The following is a 17,340-nucleotide window of genomic DNA, read 5'->3' as shown; positions in this document are numbered from 1 at the left end:
AAGTGGGGGGGGGGTGTTAAATAGATGATGCAGATTAAAGAATGCACTTATCATGATGAACACAGGGTGACGTATGGAATTGGTGAATCATGACATTGTACCCCGGAAATTAATACTACAGTGTATGTTAACTATACCGGAATTGAAATTAAAAAAAAAAAAAAAAATGCTGGAGTGTTAACCTTGAGAGTCCCAGCCTGAGTCCTTTGATTTGTGAGTACTAGAGACAGTCAGAGAGAGGAAAGAAGGAAGTTCACAGCTGTCCTTTACTGGAGATGCACTGGTACTGACGGCCTAACTACTCCTTCTACTTATATAAAGTGCTTGTAATGCAAGCGTCCAGTAGAATTCTGCAATCCTAAAAGGGTATTGTCTTACAGGCAGCAGATAGCTGTCTGTCTTCTTTCTAATATGAAAATCCATATCTCTGTCCTACTCTCCTGCAGATTCAATAGTGGAATGCCTGGAAGCCTAGAAAACATGCAAAGAAAGATCTGGCAGGCAGAGATTTTAAAAGCTTACATTTATTTATTTATATATAAAAAAAATCAGCTAGCTAGAAACGCATCATCCCCCCAGGGGCTTATAGATTTTTGTGTGGAGTTTATAGTCACTCTAGATTAGGGGGAAACAAAAGCACAAGAACATGTTTTTTCTTCAGTTTGTTCTCAGCGTTTCGGGATTTTGTCCTCAGTAGCTCGAAGTCACTTTTATTCTTGGCAATTTACACTATATCAAATGAAGGTCTGGAAAGCATTGAAGGAAATTGCCAAGTGTAAATGCAGAGATAGGTTTTGATACCTACCTCCCAGGTAGGTAGTTTCATAGCCCACACATAGGCATACTTCACTTGCCCTTTGGAATTTTGTGGCAGGTTTTCCAATGGCCTGATCAGCACACTCTTGCAATAGATCTCTTCAAGTGCAATTTTGTTCAGGTAGAGGATCATAATGCATACTTCTCACAGATAAAATATTTCCAAATGCTGCAGTTAGCGGAAGACAGGGACTTGTCCTTGAGATATCCGCAAAGCTGGTTAGTTGATTGGAATGTCTTTACTGGTGACCTGGGGAGGCAAAGTCAGTGAATCTGACTTTAGGCATGGGGCTGACTGTGATGGTCTTGTGGGTACCTAACGTGAGGTGGGTAGCTCTTTGTTTTGTTTTAATATGGTATCCTCCTATGGCACCCTCTTTCTTCAGTAACAGAGCTGTTTTCCCTCAATAAAAATATGCTACTACAATAGCAAAAAGCCTCACATTAAAAGAAATAGAGACAGAAAAGTTGGCTCTAGCTTAAGATTTCTCTCCCGACTCTTAACTCTCAAAATACTAAGGCACCTAATCCTGTTCACCAATCTCCCTAGTTCTATCTAAAAACCTTAATATGGAAATCGCTTAATAATCACCATAATGTCTTTCCCTTAGTACTCTAGCCATTAAACAATCCACAAGAAATGTCATGATACTGATAAATGTTGTTCATGCAGTGTCTCCAATTTTGATGTGAATGTGCTACGGGTGATGGCAGCAGGACTGAGAAGGAGGAAAACTTGGAAGCCATGAAGCTACCCTTCAATGACCTCAGCTTTGGTTCCAATAAAAAGCCTGTGAAGCTATCATTGCTGGTTCTGTCTTCTGGAAAAACTCTGAGGTATAAAATAAAAGGAACGTCTGAATTCCCTCAGGTTTCTAATTTTTCTTGTAACAATTCCCTCAGACACTTACAGGTCAGGGGGAGGAGCGGAGCCATCTTGCCAAAGCCACGATCTGCTGAGACCGTCCTGAGACAGTCCCACCCAGTAATCATAGCCACTTTTGATCTTCCTCAGGTGGCCAGTGATAAAGTCCTAGAAGAAACAAGACCTCAACAGTGAGCTAGGGGGAAAACAGCAACAAACTATGATGGAATATAAAGTGTAACATTTTGCCTAGATGGAAATTGAGAAAGAATAAGACAGAGATGGTTTTAAAAGAAGGGATACATTTCGTAGATTTGTTTTTATTGTACGATAGATGGGGTCTTAAGGACTATAAGGAAAATAAGCATCTGGTAATAAAATAATCTTAACAGATTCCGAGTTTGGCAGTTAATACATGTCAAAACAAGGTGTGATACTAATCAGGAAAAGTAGAACTATCCTTGACATCATAGACCTGACATAGATCATTCTTTCCCAGTATACTTCAATACGAGAAATAATTTAGAAGATTCCAGAGGCAACTTAACTGTAGGGGTATTCTGTTAGAAAAAACATGACTAGCTTTTGTCACCAAATTTGCACAGAAAAAATAGTGGAAGCCTATAATTGTAGTGAGTTCAAGTTGTCTTGGTTTACTGCGTGCCCTTAACATATTGTTAAATTGTTCTCTCATTATTCTTGGAAAATTGAACGTTAGCTAATCGTTGAATATAGCAAGCATACATTTTTAATAAGGTCAGAAATGTGTTAACTCTGTATTCTACTTCATACATATTTCCATACATATGTAAAATGACTTCAGGGAAACATTACTTGTTTTAAGATGGTAATAAACCAGACTAAACATTTCATTTAGCAAATGCTTATTTTCATAGACCTCTCCATTTCATGACGTCACTTCCCTTTTTATACTTCCGCTTTTCCTTGGTAATTACAGAGTTGTGATTGGTTGTTATACTTCCCTACAGCATTGAAAATGATGACTCTGAACCATACACAACTGTAATATACGTACATCTTGGAGTGGATCAACAAGTCATAAAATAGTATTTCCTTTACCGCCTCGCCTTTTTGATTAACAAAGGACATACAGCTAACATATTCTCGTTGATTTCTGGATAGCTTCCTGCTTTTGTTTTGTTTGTCTAATTAAAGGGAAAACAAACTTTGGCAATTCCCACTTCGTCTCTTTGAGACCTTTATTACGTACAACAAATATACTACTTTTGTAGAATATTAAGGAATCCTGTCTTATTAGAATCAGTCCTTTCTTTTAACGTATCAGGGTATTTTCAGAATGATAGGAAACCACGAGATAGCGTTTACCATTTCCTCTTTACTGTCTATTTGTAGAAGATTAGAGCCCTCCTTCAAACAGTCCTCTTTACTGGTGTGCCAGATTTTCCAGTTTTCAAAGACATGGTAACAACTTCCACCATTCTGAATCCAGTTGTTTGGACAAGGGCTGCAGTTATGGGCTTTGAATATAAACATACTTTGTTAAATTTATCAGAAAAATACCAGTAACACATCTCCCCAAAGGAACCCCTTGTCTCACCCCCAATGAAACTGCACTTTTAACCAAATGGTTCGTATGAGGCAGTACTTACCGTAGTGAGATTTATATAATTATTTCCAACTACAATAGGTCTGTAAGAACTAGTTTAAGATAAAATTAACTTTGGGGGGCCTGGGTGGCTCAGCTGGTTAAGCGACCAACTCTTGGTTTCAGCTCAGGTTGTGGGTTTGAGCCCCACGTCAAGCTTCAAGCTGACAGTGCTGAGCCTGCTTGGGATTCTCTCTCTCTCTCTCTCTCTCTCTCTCTCTTAAACTTAAAATCAGCTTTGGAATGTCTTTCCCCAAATTGTTCCTCTTCTATAATAAGTGAGCTGATTATTCTATTTTTATAAATATTTCCCTTCTTTAGGTTGACATCATTTATGTCTTCATTTGTTTGCTTATTGTTTCATGTCTGTTAACCTCACTGGTCCAATCTAATTGGAAATATACTGGACCATTAGGCAAGCTGAGTAATAAGTTTCAAGTTGATGTTTAAATTCTGAGAGTTAAACATGAACGTGTTTCGTAGGTAAGGGAGAGAACAAACAGTTCATTCTACTTTGAGGAATGATTTTAGAAAAACGTGAGTGAGGAAAATTGAAGAAAAACATAAGTGACCAATAAGCTTATTTCAGAACTTGGATATAACTAACAAGTAAGCCATATTGTTTAATCGGTTTTATGAACCCTGTCTTAAAGAATGTATTCACAAAAAAAGTGTGCTCAAGAGTATAAAAGGGGAACCGAAAAGCAAGAATTTGACCGTTTCTTGCACAGTTTTATAGAGGGAAAGACACTGGCATTTCCAGAACTCTAGTTTCTAGACACAAGACTTCTACTGAGGGTCACAAATAGTTCATTATCAGTTTCCATGGATCCAATGTTGAGTTATTTAAAGCTTTTCATTATCCTTCATTTAGAATCTGGGCTGATCAGTGTCTTGTCTATTGTTAAAGTTATAGCCTGAGTGGCATTGACAATGGCAGCTGAAAGGTTGGAGGACATGTTAGATTTGTAGGTCTCCAAAATGGATATTGTCATTGTCTCAAGGTTGGTGGCTCGGATGTGGGCCCAACTCATGCTTGCAAAAGCTTGATGTATTTAAAAACACTGTGGGGCACACAGTGATTCTGTAAACATTTATTTGACTACATTTTAGTCAGAAGGAGCTATAGTAGGTTTTTGATCTCTCTCATTGGTGATTCTTTAAACGGTATTCACTCCAAGGATAATTAATGCCAATTAGGTAACCATAGAATATTTGACAAACTACAAAACAAATAGAAATAGGCTGTTTTAGGTTTAAATGCTTTTAAGAGGGGAGCAGCTTGGTTGGCTCAGTCGGTAGAGTGTGACTCTTGATTTCAGGGTTGTGAGTTCAAGCCGCATGTTAGGTGTGGAGCCTATTTGAAAAGAAATGCTTGTAAGAGATGTAAAAGATAAAACTGAAATAACTTCATAGAATATTTAAAAAGAGTTGAACCCTGCATTGTTATAATTTTTGTGATAAATACTCTGATTTCTAAAATGATTTTTCTGCCCAAAGGGATATCTAAATTTGAATCTAAAGCAATGTCTCAACTAAATATATTGGAGAATTTAGAACTATAATTAAAGATGCACTTACAAATTGGAGTGATTGGGTAAAACATCAAATGCTGCTTAAAAAAAATCTGATCTAATCCTACACATTTCCCTTTGAAATTTGACTATATGCTTTTTAAATCTGCATTTCATGGGACCTCAGTATTTTCCACATTCTATGAGGAATTGAGCTTTACCAATTTCTTTTTTACTCTTCCACATATATTTGCTTGAATTTTACAAGCAAATGCATATAAAATGCCCTCTCTTCCCTTTGTATGGACGGTAGCAATCTGTTTATATGGTTTTTCACCTTTTATTTTACCACTTAAAATATAAGATTGAACTGAAGTGTGGATCAAAATTATGTCCCTCCTAATTTAAAGCTCTGACTGTAGTTCTGCTGAGAGTAAAATGTATGTCACTTTTTCTTTTAAGGGATTGGTGCCTGCATTTGTATCTGCACAGTGGAAACTGATTTGATATCAATTACCTGAAATGAAGGAGTTTTGCATCAAGGTTTGACAGTATTTCATCTGAAGGTTATGGTTTTTCTGCCATCGTGTGAAATTCCACATTGTTCTCTCCTGATGGATGAGTTTTTCTTGCTGCTTCATTGCAATAGTGGACACCTGGAACACTTCAAACAATAACAATCATTCTTAATAAAAAATGCTAACAAATTATTGCAAACTAGTTTTTCCATACAGACTAAGTACAGCTGCAAGTTACTGATGATCTTTGGGCCTTTAATTCGCATTAAGTTTTTGTTTACAATTTACACTGTTCAAGAATCAAAAACTTCAAAGGAGACAGAGCAAAAAGCCACTTTATCACCCAGTCTCCTCATGCACCTGACTTCACTCCCCAAGAGCAGTCAGCTTTACCAATTTCTTTTTTACTCTTCCACATATATTTGCTTGAATTTTACAAGCAAATGCATATAAAATGCCCTCTCTTCCCTTTGTATGGACGGTAGCAATCTGTTTATATGGTTTTTCACCTTTTATTTTACCACTTAAAATATATTTGGGGGGCACCTGGGTGGCTCAGTCAGTTGAGTCTCTGACTATTGGTTTCAGCTCAGGTCATGATCTCCTGGTTCATGAGACTGAGCCTCGCATCGGGCTCTGTGTTGGCAGTAAGGAGCCTGCTTGGGATTCTCTCTCTCTCTCTCTCTCTCTCTCTCTCTCTGCCACTCCTTCAATCATGCTGTCTCTGTCTCAAAATAAATAAGTAAACTTTAAGGAAAGGTAATCATAAAGTATATTTTGGACATAATTCCATATCAGTATATAAATAGCTTTCTCATCGAATTCCATTGTCTGGATATATCATGATTTATGTTAGACATTTTCTATTGACTTTTAGACTGTTTGTAATCTTTTGGCATTCCAGAAATAAATACTGTAATAAAGAACCTTAGTCATACATAATTTCACACATATGCAAGCCTATTTTTAAGATAAGTTGCTTGGTCAAAGTTTATGTACATTTAAGTTGTATTACATATCTCCAAATTACCCTCCATATATGCTGTTGCACATGGTATCTCAATATCATTTGACTTTGCATTTCCCTTTTTACTTTGGTGTTGAAACTTTTTCTCGTACATATAAATGTCATTTGTATTTCCTTTTCTATGAAGTGTATAATTATATATAATATATAATATATATTACATACATAATTAACTATAATTTTTCTCATTGAGTTTCTACTCTTTCCTTGACTGTTTTATATGAGGTGCTTATTGTGCTGAGAATTCATTCAAACAGGCCTGGGATCAGCCTGACAGTGTCTCTAAAGTTTCTGCCTGGTACCGACCTCTGGACGAGGTATGAGACATACTGATTAATAGTGTCGCTTTGCAATCATCAGTCTGAGGATGTTGGGGCCAGATTATACTAGCTTGTCGGCATTCTTTACTGATGCCATATGACCGATGATTTGCCCCTGGTTACAAGGAGGTCCTGAGCAGGGTCTGCTGTTGAAGCTGGTTACCTTACAGAAGTATGCCTATGCGGTCAGCAAAATATAAAAATTCCCAAGCAAGACTCTATTTGGTGTGCCCTGGTACCAAAGTATTCTGTGTATACATTGGTGGTTCCTGACTGAAGAGAAGAACTGTGTTCCGAAAGGATAGTCACAGAGGGAGGACAAGACACCTGTTCGTACCTGGCCTGTCCGGATCCTTCATTGTAATACATATCCTTACTTTAATGTGGTCGTTAAATTGTACCCTTTTCTTATGGTAAACTGTACATTTGTCAGCCCTGGCATTTTGGGCCGTGTGACTCTTCGGCAAATCAATCTCGTTTAACGGGTTCTGCTAGTGCACTTGTACTTTGGTAAACTGAGCTTTTCCCTGATACGAGCTGCAGTTACACTGTCCCAGTGTGTCTTTTGACTTTGCTTGTGGTAGTTTGCCCCACATACGTCAGATGCTTTTTAAAATTTTTGATTTTGTTTAAATCCGAGGTAGTTAACATATACGGTAACAACGGTGTCAGGAGTTGAATCTGGCGATTCATCATCTACCTTTGGTAGTCAGTGCCTATCCCAACAAGTGCCCTCCTTAATGCCCATCACCCATTTAGCCCATCCCCCCACCCACCACCCCCTCAGCAATTCTCAGTTTGTCCCCTGTATTTGAGGGTCTCTTGTGGTTTGTCTCCCTCTCTGTTTTTACCTTATTGTTTCCTTCTATTCCCCTACGTTCATCTGTTTTGTTTCTTGAGTCATTTTTAGTAAAAAATTTACACTTGAGATTATACTTTTATAAGTATAGTTCACTTTTCCATATTTGGTAGCTGGAATTTATTTTGTTGGAATTTGTAAGGTATGACTTCAGCGTTTCACCCCCAGATGGCTACATTGTGTGTGGTCTCATATCCTTTACTGAATGAAACCCCTCCCCATTGTCTTGTTTTTTTTTTTAAGTTTATTTATTTTGAGAGAGAGAGAGAGTGCTGCATGCATAAGTGGGGGAGGGACTAAGAGAGAGAGAGAAAGAGAGGATCCCAAGCAGGCTCTGCACCATCAGTACGGAGTTCCTTGTGGGTCCCCGAACTCACAAACCATGAAATAATGATCTTAGCCGAAGTCAGATGCTTAACCGATTGAGCCTCCCACGTGCCTGTCCTCCCCATCCTCTTTTACTTGCCATCTGTAGCTGAAAGGATAGAATAATAGGAATAATATATTTCTATTATTTTAGTTACATTCAATCTGCCTGCTTCTCGGCGGAATGAACCACACAGCCTTCATTATTTTATATTTATAATTTTGTTTCAATATTCGGCAGAGCCTGCCTTTCTCCCATATTCACATTACTTTTATATTATTTTTTGTTGCCGTTCTTTCCTTCTAAGTCTGACTGGCTTTTTAGGTCAATTCTTTTTTAAAATCATATTATAAAGTACCCATCTATTCATAGTCTATTAAATAGTTTTCTTCACATGGATATTGCTTTTCTTTGTGCCGTTTGGTTTTTATAGAATGTCTTGAAACCCGCGGCTTAATGTTTCTGATCAGTTTGGGAAAACATTCATCCAATAGGTCTTAAAATAATACCACTTTTATCGAACTATCTCTTCTACTTTGGGGTCTATTATTACACATATGCTAATCTTTCTCAATATGGTCTAGGACTCTTACCCTCTTTTCTATATTTTGCTCAAGAGCTAGGGAGATATGCAAAGGATGGTTTATGCCTTGTCCATTGGTGGTTCAAGTAACCTAGGCTGCTAGTGGCTTGGATTATGTTCCTTCTTAGCAAAAGGCGAGATATAACCAGAGTGGGGAGTAGGACAGTGATGTTATTTATTTTATTCTATCAATAATCTGGCATGTTTAGAGATTGAAAATAATATTTTTTTAGGAATTTGAAGTATTATTCCAGAAGTTTAAATTTCGATGAACTCTTTCTAGATTAACCATATTCTTGAGGTTATTGCTGCTGTGTTTATTACCACCTGAAAAGGTTGTACTGTATAAAACTGTAATAAAACTGGAGAAAGGGAAATGAGACTTCTCTTTTGTTCCCCCCCAAATGGGAAGCAAAATACAGTCTTGGGTTTGTAATCAATTTGCGACAAGTGAGGAATAAAGATTAAACAATATATTTATTTGGGGGAATATAAGACAAATGTTTTTAAAGCCCCCCAAATAAAAGTATCTTGTAATTATACGATGTTGTATGATATACTTAATGGATGAATTAAGAAAATGAAAAAGAAGAGTAAAAAAAATGAAAAAATTTGATGTTTTAGAAAATATTTTGCAGTACAGAGCTTTCAAACTAGAAATTAGCATAAATCATTTGGTAGAAAAAAAATAGAAAATACAAAATAGTAGGAAGAAAGCAAGAAACTGCTTCTCCTTACATTTAAACCCGCCATTCAAATAGCAGTTGTTAGCATTTAGTTTATATCTACTAAAACTTTTTTCCACATATGCATGTAAAACCCCATCTATTTTACATATAATTTTTATAAAACTGTATTTTTCCATAAGTGACTTTTAAATCTGCTTATTTCATGGGAACTATTGTGTAACCATATCTCCATGTTAATAGCAACAGTTCTAGAAGACCTCTTTAAATTACTACAGTGTATCCTTTTATATCAACGTACATGATTAATTTTACCACTCATTTTACTGTCAGATATATATGGATGCATTTTTAATGGTATACAAGAAAAATTTGTAATTAACCCATGCATTACTTTCATATTTAAACAGGATATAGATTTCATTCATTACTCTTTGTCAGAAACATGTCCCTGTTTCTAATATGTATATTAAATTATATATTATATAATAATTTAAATATTAATATTGGCCTTTTTCTTACAGTGAAAATTTTCATGGAGAGAATATTTAACATTCTTTATTAAGTGGAACATGATTAAGATGAGATAATTATTAGACATCAAACATGATTTTTACAACTCAAAATATACTGGCTATAAAATAGTCTATAACTAGAAGGACAGCAATAAGTTAAGAAAGTCTGAAGTCAACAAACCACTTCTTGTTTAGCACAACTCTTGTTTCTGTAACTGGCTTTTACTTAATAAAAGCCCTAAGAATGTTTTGAGAGTGTAAAAGATGATCTTGGCCAATGGCAATATTGGTAAGCAAAAAAATAAAAGCCACTATATGTGAAGAAAAGCCACTAGTAAAAATATTTTACATTTGTATAGTGATATTTATAAGTTTTAAAAGTAGGTATTTGTAGCTATTAATGCAAAAAAAGCCAAAACTTGTAGTTGTAAGCATTTTCCAGAAATTACTGAAAGTTTTAAATACTTTGTTTTCTAGCTAGCTTTCCTTTATCCTCATGGAAGTATTTTCTTCCCATATTTTTTGTTTTGGGAGTTAAAAAAATTGTTTCATACAGACTACATCCATGGGATTACGGCATTAAAAAAGCAACAAACAGCAATCACTGATGTTGTCACCATCTATCTTACTTTCCTGACCCCATTTTTAGTTACTTTTGTATCCTTCCAGTGTCACTCTGTGCATGAATGCTTGTACTGTCGTCAGAATGGAGCTAGACAATATTCCATTCAAAGTGCCCAGGTTTTACAGAAGAAACTGAATTATTAGAGGTTAATTTACTTATCTGTTAGTTCTCTTTCAACTCCTCAATCTATTTCCAGTGTGTCTGTTTGAGAAATATACATTTAAGTGTGAGTTTCCTAAAAAAAATAGACTTGCGTTTGATTTAAATAACATTTTTATATGATACCCAGAGAGAGTAGACGGTGAGATAAGGAACGCTTTCGCAGTGCTAACATTTGTTGTGAAATTTCTTTTGAGGTGATAGACAAGCAAAATTACTTATTGAACTTCTAGTAATTCTTAAAACAATTTTCTAAGAACAATCAGGAAAATAAGTTCATGGCTAACATGAACAAGATCAAGTTTCTTATACTTTGTGGAAGCAAATGTGAACCTGTCTCTTCTTCATTCTAGAACTCATAATTCTCACCAGCTAATGTCTGCTAGATAGAGAAATGTTTTTCCAGAGCATATGAAAAGGAGGAATTATCTGGACAATAAACTTTATCTCTGTCTTTCTACATATACTTCCTAGTGCTAGCATGAGTGATAATCCAAGTTGTTGGTTGTTTTTTTGTTTGTTTTTTGTAATCTGCAGCTCTGTAATTATTATATTTTATAAAAATTTCACTAGCCAGATACGAAAACATGTCTTAAAATTTGGACTAAAGAAATGTGATTAATTATGGCCCAAATAAAGTGTTCAGATTGCATTAAGCTTACTATCTTGTACTTTGCCTCATGTAAAGTGAAAAGCTCTTACTAACATAATCTGCATAAAGTTAAATTTAGAATACATGCATATTTAGAAAAGAAAGAGCATTATACTGAAATCTTTCAAATTGCATCCTTTGGCATACTAATAAAAGTCACAAATTGAATCATAATATAAGTCATTATTTGCATTATTTTCCCCAAAGAGACTATGGCATTACAATTGAGTTAAACAATTAACTCGTGCAGATGAGCATTAAAAGTTATCAGTAGCATCCCAGTGCTTAGAGAGTTACATAAATGCCCCATAACTTAAATTAGTAAGCCATTATTTTACATCACTTATATGCATTTACAGGTTTCTCATTGATTGGTTTATCTATTTATAAACTATGATATTTATTTATAATGATATATAGAATTGTCTATAAAGCTACATGCAGCGTATATGTACATATGTATTTTTATAATGCATAATTATATGTAAAGTATATGTAGTATGTATACAGAGAGATAATTTAGAAGATACCCTTTTATACTTACACTTGATGCCCAGGAAAACAGAGGTTGTTACTGAGCCCACGCAGAAAATACATGAAATCACCACCAGAAGACACCATGTTCCTGAGCAAGGAATAGGGCCAATGATACTGAGTTAGAGAAAGTAGATGAAAGACATGGACTAAGAGCAGACCGAGTGAAAGAAAGAATTTGCATTCTTACTAGAGAATCCTTGAAGCCCTGGGGACTGTGGTAACAGGAAAAAAGCACTCTGAACTTTTGGAAATGCAAGTTAGATTTGGAAAAATGTCAAATCCAATAGGTTAAACAACATACTTCTCTTAACGGTATATTATGCCACAATCTTACTACTTAGTTTTCTAGTTTTCTCTTCCAGCAATCTTTTAGAGCAAACCGGGTAGTAAGCCTTCATTTTTGAAAGCAAACATCCTCATCTCTCTCCAGTGCCACTTGAACAAGATTGGTTCAAAGGTATTTCTTTTATTAAAAAAAATTGGGGCGTGGGGGCGCCTGGGTGGCTCAGTCGGTTAAGCGTCTGACTTCGGCTCAGGTCATGATCTCACGGTTTGTGAGTTCGAGCCCCAAGTCGGGCTCTGTGCTCACAGCTCGGAGCCTGGAGCCTGTTCAGACTCTGTGTCTCCTTCTCTTTCTCTGCCCCTCCCCGGCTTGTGCTGTCTCTCTCTCTCAAACATAAATAAATGTAAAAAAAATTTTTTTAATAAAAAAATAATTCTTTTTAATGTGTATTTATTTTGAGAGAGAGAGAGAGAGAGACAGAAACGGAGCATGAATCGTGAAGGGGCGGAGAGAGAAGAAGACACAGAATCCCAAGCAGGCTCTAGGGTCTGAGCCATCAGCACAGAGCCTGGAACGGGGCTCACACTCATGGACCGGGAGATCGTGACCTAAGCTGAAATGAAGAGTCAGACACTTAACTAAATGAGCCACCCAGGCATCCCTTAATTTTAAAACATAAAATTTTGGCTGAGGGACATTTTTTTTTCTAGGTAATTTTGCATCTATTCAGGAAGGAAAAATGAAGAATGTATGATTTGCTATATTCTTAACACTAGCCAGAAAGAATTAAAAGTTATCTTTGTTTGGATTATGTGGTAGGCTGAATAATGCCACTGCCCCAAATGCCCATGTTCTACTCTCTGGAACCTGTAAATATTACCTTTTGTGGTAAAAGAGACTTTAAACTAAGTGAAGGATCTTGGGATGGGGACTTTATCCTGTTTAATCTGGGACTTTATAAGTGGGAGGTCGGGAGTCGGGGTGCTATATGACAATGGAAGCAGAAAAACACTTGAAAACATAATGCTACTGGCTTTGAAAATGGAGGAAAAGGCCATGAGCCGAGGAAAGCAAGAAATGCCGCTCTAGAAACTAGAAGACGCAATGAGATGTATTCTCCCCCAGAGCCCCTTAAAGGAACGCACCCTTGCCAACGCCTTGCCCAATGAAACCAATTTTGGACTTCTGACCTTCAGAACTGTAAGATAACAAATTTGTCTTGTATTAAACCCCTCAGTCCATGTTAATCTATTATCAAAATAATAAGAAGCTAATACAAATGTTAAATAATAATACCAGCACTGATCACTGGAGCAGACAGCTCCAGACTGATAAGATTTTGCCAGGTTTTCAACCCATGTTTTCTCTTTATTTCCTAGTATTTGTCAGGTGATTTTCAGGGTATTTTATGCAGGAACCAAACTAATAAAAAAATATATGATTTCTTTCATGTATCTTCCAAATTTGGGAATTCGTTGTCTTTCCAGCGAGAGAGAGGGAAAAGGGTTACTTTTTTGTCATAGGTTACATATTTGTCGTAGCCATTGCTCTTTTCGTTTCGCACCTTTACTTACTCTCCCATATCACTTCATTTTTAACGTTAGCGTATCATGCACATTATCAGATGCATACGTGAGTAATCTCATTAGAAAAATCACCTTGGGCTCATCGTAGGCCAGGAAACAAAATGTAAACTGCAAAGTCTTGGACTAAATAATCAGAACTGGTTACCTGAACATTTGGTGGAAGACAGATGTTTCTGGTAAGGGTTTGGTGTTGGATTATCCCACTGGAGTGAGTTGTATGTCCCTTCTTCCTGCATGTCTGAGATGCTTCGATAGGTAAGGCAGTCTCCAGGAGAAGCCGAGGCAAAATATCTCCTCTTGTGGCAGGAGCAGGCTGGTGAAAGAATTGAAATTGACTACTTCTCACACCAGTGGGAAACTATGTTTAGGTTTAAGGAATAGAATCAATGCATCTTCATCTAGAAAGTAGAAGTTTGTGAAGTTGAAGCCAAAGTAGAACTTGTTAAAGAAGGAAATGAGAAAGAACCTGAACTTGAAACGGCCGATGGTAGAATAGATTATTGCTCTGGTTTCGAAAGCACAGCAGATGTTGAAGGTGACAGCACTAGGTTATTGTCAAGATGAAAAGAAGTCCAAACAGCACCCTTATATTTGGTGTAGGAAACATTTGGATGACCTAGGGAGCAAAGAGCCAGGGTTCGCTCACCTGGATGTAAGGAGCTGTGGATCACTGTGTATCTTTAAAACAAAAAAGCTAGGGAGGGATTTCATCTCTAAAATTAATTTACCTGCTGTAGTAGTTAGGGTAATGTAGTGACAAGTGAGTTTCAGAAAGCACACTAAAGATTATTTCTTGCTCACATAACAATTTAGCTTGAGTAACCCTGGTTAGCGGGTCAATTTCTTCCAAGGGGGACCCAGGCTCCTTCTATCTCGTGAGACACCGGAGTCCCTTGGAAAGGGAAAGAGAAGATGGCAAATCTACATCTGCTCGAAAAGCCATAACCTACATGTAGCTCATCCACATCCACTAATGTAATGCTTGTGTTTGGATCTAAAAGGCTGGGCCTGATAAATGTGATTTTTGCCTGGCCAGGGAAATTTTTATGACAATGTTACTCTAAATGGGAAGCATGAGTTATTTAGTGGATAGGTGGCCATTTCTGTCACATCCTGTGACTATAGCATTGGTATTAAGAAACTTGGTACTTTAATCACCATTCACATATTGGCTATCTGTCTTTATGGCCAAAGGTCATGTCTTAGTAATGTATAGTTTGCAAATCTCAATAATCTGCAAAATTGCAATGTTCCCTTTTGTTTCAGTGTCTCCCTGCATCAATCATTGGTCTCTGTAACAGAAGAAAACAAATGGCATATTCAGGGAGTGATCTAAGGGCATTGAATAAGGGCACTGTTGGGGGAAGGATTAATGGACCCAAGAAAGGTGGTGAGATATGCATTGGGATACTGTTATCACCCTAGGCCTGAGGAGTTAAGGGGAGGGTGTTTGAACTCCATGACTTGTTTGATAGGGGACATGGCCTACGATACCGAACTTACAGCCTTTCCTTTGCCAAACCATGTCATGGTAGGGAAGACCCAGGGACTGAATACCTTGACCACTGTCTCATTTCAACCTTTGATCACTGCTAGGACCTCCCAATAGCTAAATTAACTGGAAGCCATCGGCAAGTTTCCCCAAATAATGCTGGTTATTTGAGTTCTGCCTCCCAGGACACAGGGTGGGGCCGAGAGGATCTCAAGAGGTAAAGGGAGACTATCCAGCAAATTCTCTGAATACTTCTAATGGTTTTCATGTGACTTGAGATTCTGATCTGAAAAACAATGTCACTTAACTCTGTAGCCTTTTTAATGTAGTGATTTCTATCTTGAAAAGAAGAAGAGGAAGAAGCCATAAGCATACCAAACGTGCATTAAGACTAATGTCAGGAGCACAGGAACAGGAAGTTCAATGAGTTGTCATTAATTTCCAGGTGCGCTCACATTTTATCAGGACTAAATATCAAGCTTAGAAAGATCTAGTTTTCTGTAACACAGTATATGCTCTGATAAATTTCTTTAGGGGAAACACTGGGCTCTCCCGATAAAGAATTAATAGGTTACTTGTATCGCTTTTGATGTTTTTAATCATACCACCTTTTACTGATTATTCATGACTTTCCAAGTAGTGTTTCAAAAGGCTTTTATGTGAATTATTTTGATTCTCAGAACAGCTCTATGAAACAGGCACTGTCATTAGCACAGTGTAACTTCGTTGTAAATTGAAGCGCAGAGAAATCAAACTATTTACCAAGTGGAAGTCAGTATTTGAAATTAAGTGCTCTGATCACAGAGCCTGTGCTATTAAAATCTGTGCTATTCTGATTTCATGTATAAGATTATTTTGATTTGAGGACCAGAAAAAAGAATATTTGTAGGCACAGTTTGATTGGTTTACATTTTTTAATTGCATTTTTTCTGGGACCTAAGATATCATATTATTCTTTGAAATTTACTTGTGCCATAGTGATGTATAAATATATGTGTTTGTTTGTTTGTTTGTTTTTTTTCCATTTGCGGGTGATAAAACACTAAAGTCCAGAGATATGGTTGATTTCTAGATGATTTTCTCAAATATTAGTTCCTATTCCATTTCTCTGAATCAGCAAATAAAAACAGTAACATAATGATACTCTGCCCCCAAGACCATAATTTCAAGACATTTGAAGTGGAAGCGAAACCTGAGGTATTTGTGTTATTTTTCCTGTCTCTCCAAAATCTGCTTGTTTATCGATAGTCTAAGACAAGATAAAGATCCAAGGGTCTTTGGGTATTAGAGCACAAAGGTATAAAATAATACCTATTTGTTGAGTATTTATTACATGTTTGGTACTCTGCTCAATGTTGTATATATCATATCAGATGATCCCATTACCTGTGAGTAAAGTAATAATATTAAAACCATTTCACACATGAGGAAACTGAGAGTAACTTACCAAAAGCTACACAGGGAGGAAGTTCTAATGTAGTTTTTCTCACAATGTATTAAAAACTACTTGTAGCAGAATCGAGCCGGAGTGCTTCTTAAAAGCACAGGACTCAGCGTCTTCTCAGCCTTCCAACTGAGAAGCTTGAGTATTTGTGTTTGCACATCTGCATGGTTTAACAAACCTCTCAGTAGAGATGTTTGAGAATCCCATTCACAAATTTTATTACCACCAATGTGAGAAGAAAGAGTGGCTTCAAGGAAGCTGTGGGAAAGAAATGCAATGTTTGCCTGTTATCCCGTGAAAGGGTGCCTCCCCACGTATCTATAAATACTTCAGGAGTTATTCAGCAAAAACCAAGCATAGAACTGTCAGGAAGAGATAAAACATTTTTACTTGCCGTTTTGTCTACGTGCCTACGGGCCTTGTTAAGGAAGCATTTTCTTATTTTTAAACCCCATCAGTCTTCTTGCAAAGAAACTTTTATTTTCCTTGCACAGAAAATTACAGAGGTTGAGTCTGACCAAAGCAGACTCAGAATCCAAATTGTAATTCTGTTGATGTTTTACAGATTGTGGTGCTTTTCACGTGATGACAAGTGACTATTTTTTTGCTTCCCGTGAGCCACAAGGAGCCGTGCTTAATGCTGGGCGTATAGGAAAGTCATGGTGTTTGCCTTCATGGAGTTATCGATCTAGTTAGTACCCTGACCTTTTCTTAGGTTGTGCGAGCATGAGATAATGGATGCTATTCTATTTGAAGTATGAGAAAATGAACGTTAAAGGGGCCACACTACTATTTGGTCCATGGTTGTACTTTAGTTAAGTCATCATCTACATTGTTCTACGGAGTCCAAGTTCAGTTTTCTTTC

At 36.8% G+C, this 17,340-nt stretch overlaps 2 protein-coding genes across 3 annotated transcripts in view; one reads left to right on the top strand and one right to left on the bottom strand.

Annotated features, from left to right (window-relative positions):
* The window catches only part of CLEC1A (C-type lectin domain family 1 member A), a 34,032-nt gene extending 28,127 nt beyond the window's left edge, over positions 1-5,905 (top strand). For both annotated transcript variants that reach the window (XR_001511398.2, XR_001511397.2), the window contains exons 7-8: positions 1,490-1,653; positions 5,285-5,905. The gene's annotated coding sequence lies outside the window, so the exon portion shown is untranslated. The remainder of the gene's footprint in view (positions 1-1,489; positions 1,654-5,284) is intronic.
* On the bottom strand, positions 3-13,847 carry CLEC9A (C-type lectin domain containing 9A). The gene is made up of 6 exons (XM_015542533.2): positions 13,685-13,847; positions 11,678-11,758; positions 5,340-5,486; positions 3,029-3,180; positions 1,728-1,849; positions 3-1,066 (listed from the first exon to the last, which is right to left on the bottom strand). The coding sequence occupies exons 1-6, from the start codon at positions 13,773-13,775 to the stop codon at positions 946-948; spliced, it is 714 nt and encodes a 237-aa protein (XP_015398019.2). The 5' UTR covers positions 13,776-13,847; the 3' UTR covers positions 3-945.
* Positions 13,848-17,340: the final 3,493 nt, after the last annotated feature.

Source organism: Panthera tigris, chromosome B4 (assembly GCF_018350195.1).
Source record: "Panthera tigris isolate Pti1 chromosome B4, P.tigris_Pti1_mat1.1, whole genome shotgun sequence".
In the NCBI taxonomy this organism is placed as follows: domain Eukaryota; kingdom Metazoa; phylum Chordata; class Mammalia; order Carnivora; family Felidae; genus Panthera; species Panthera tigris.
Note: the sequence above shows the minus strand (reverse complement) of the source record. Positions and strands in the feature narration are given on the sequence as shown.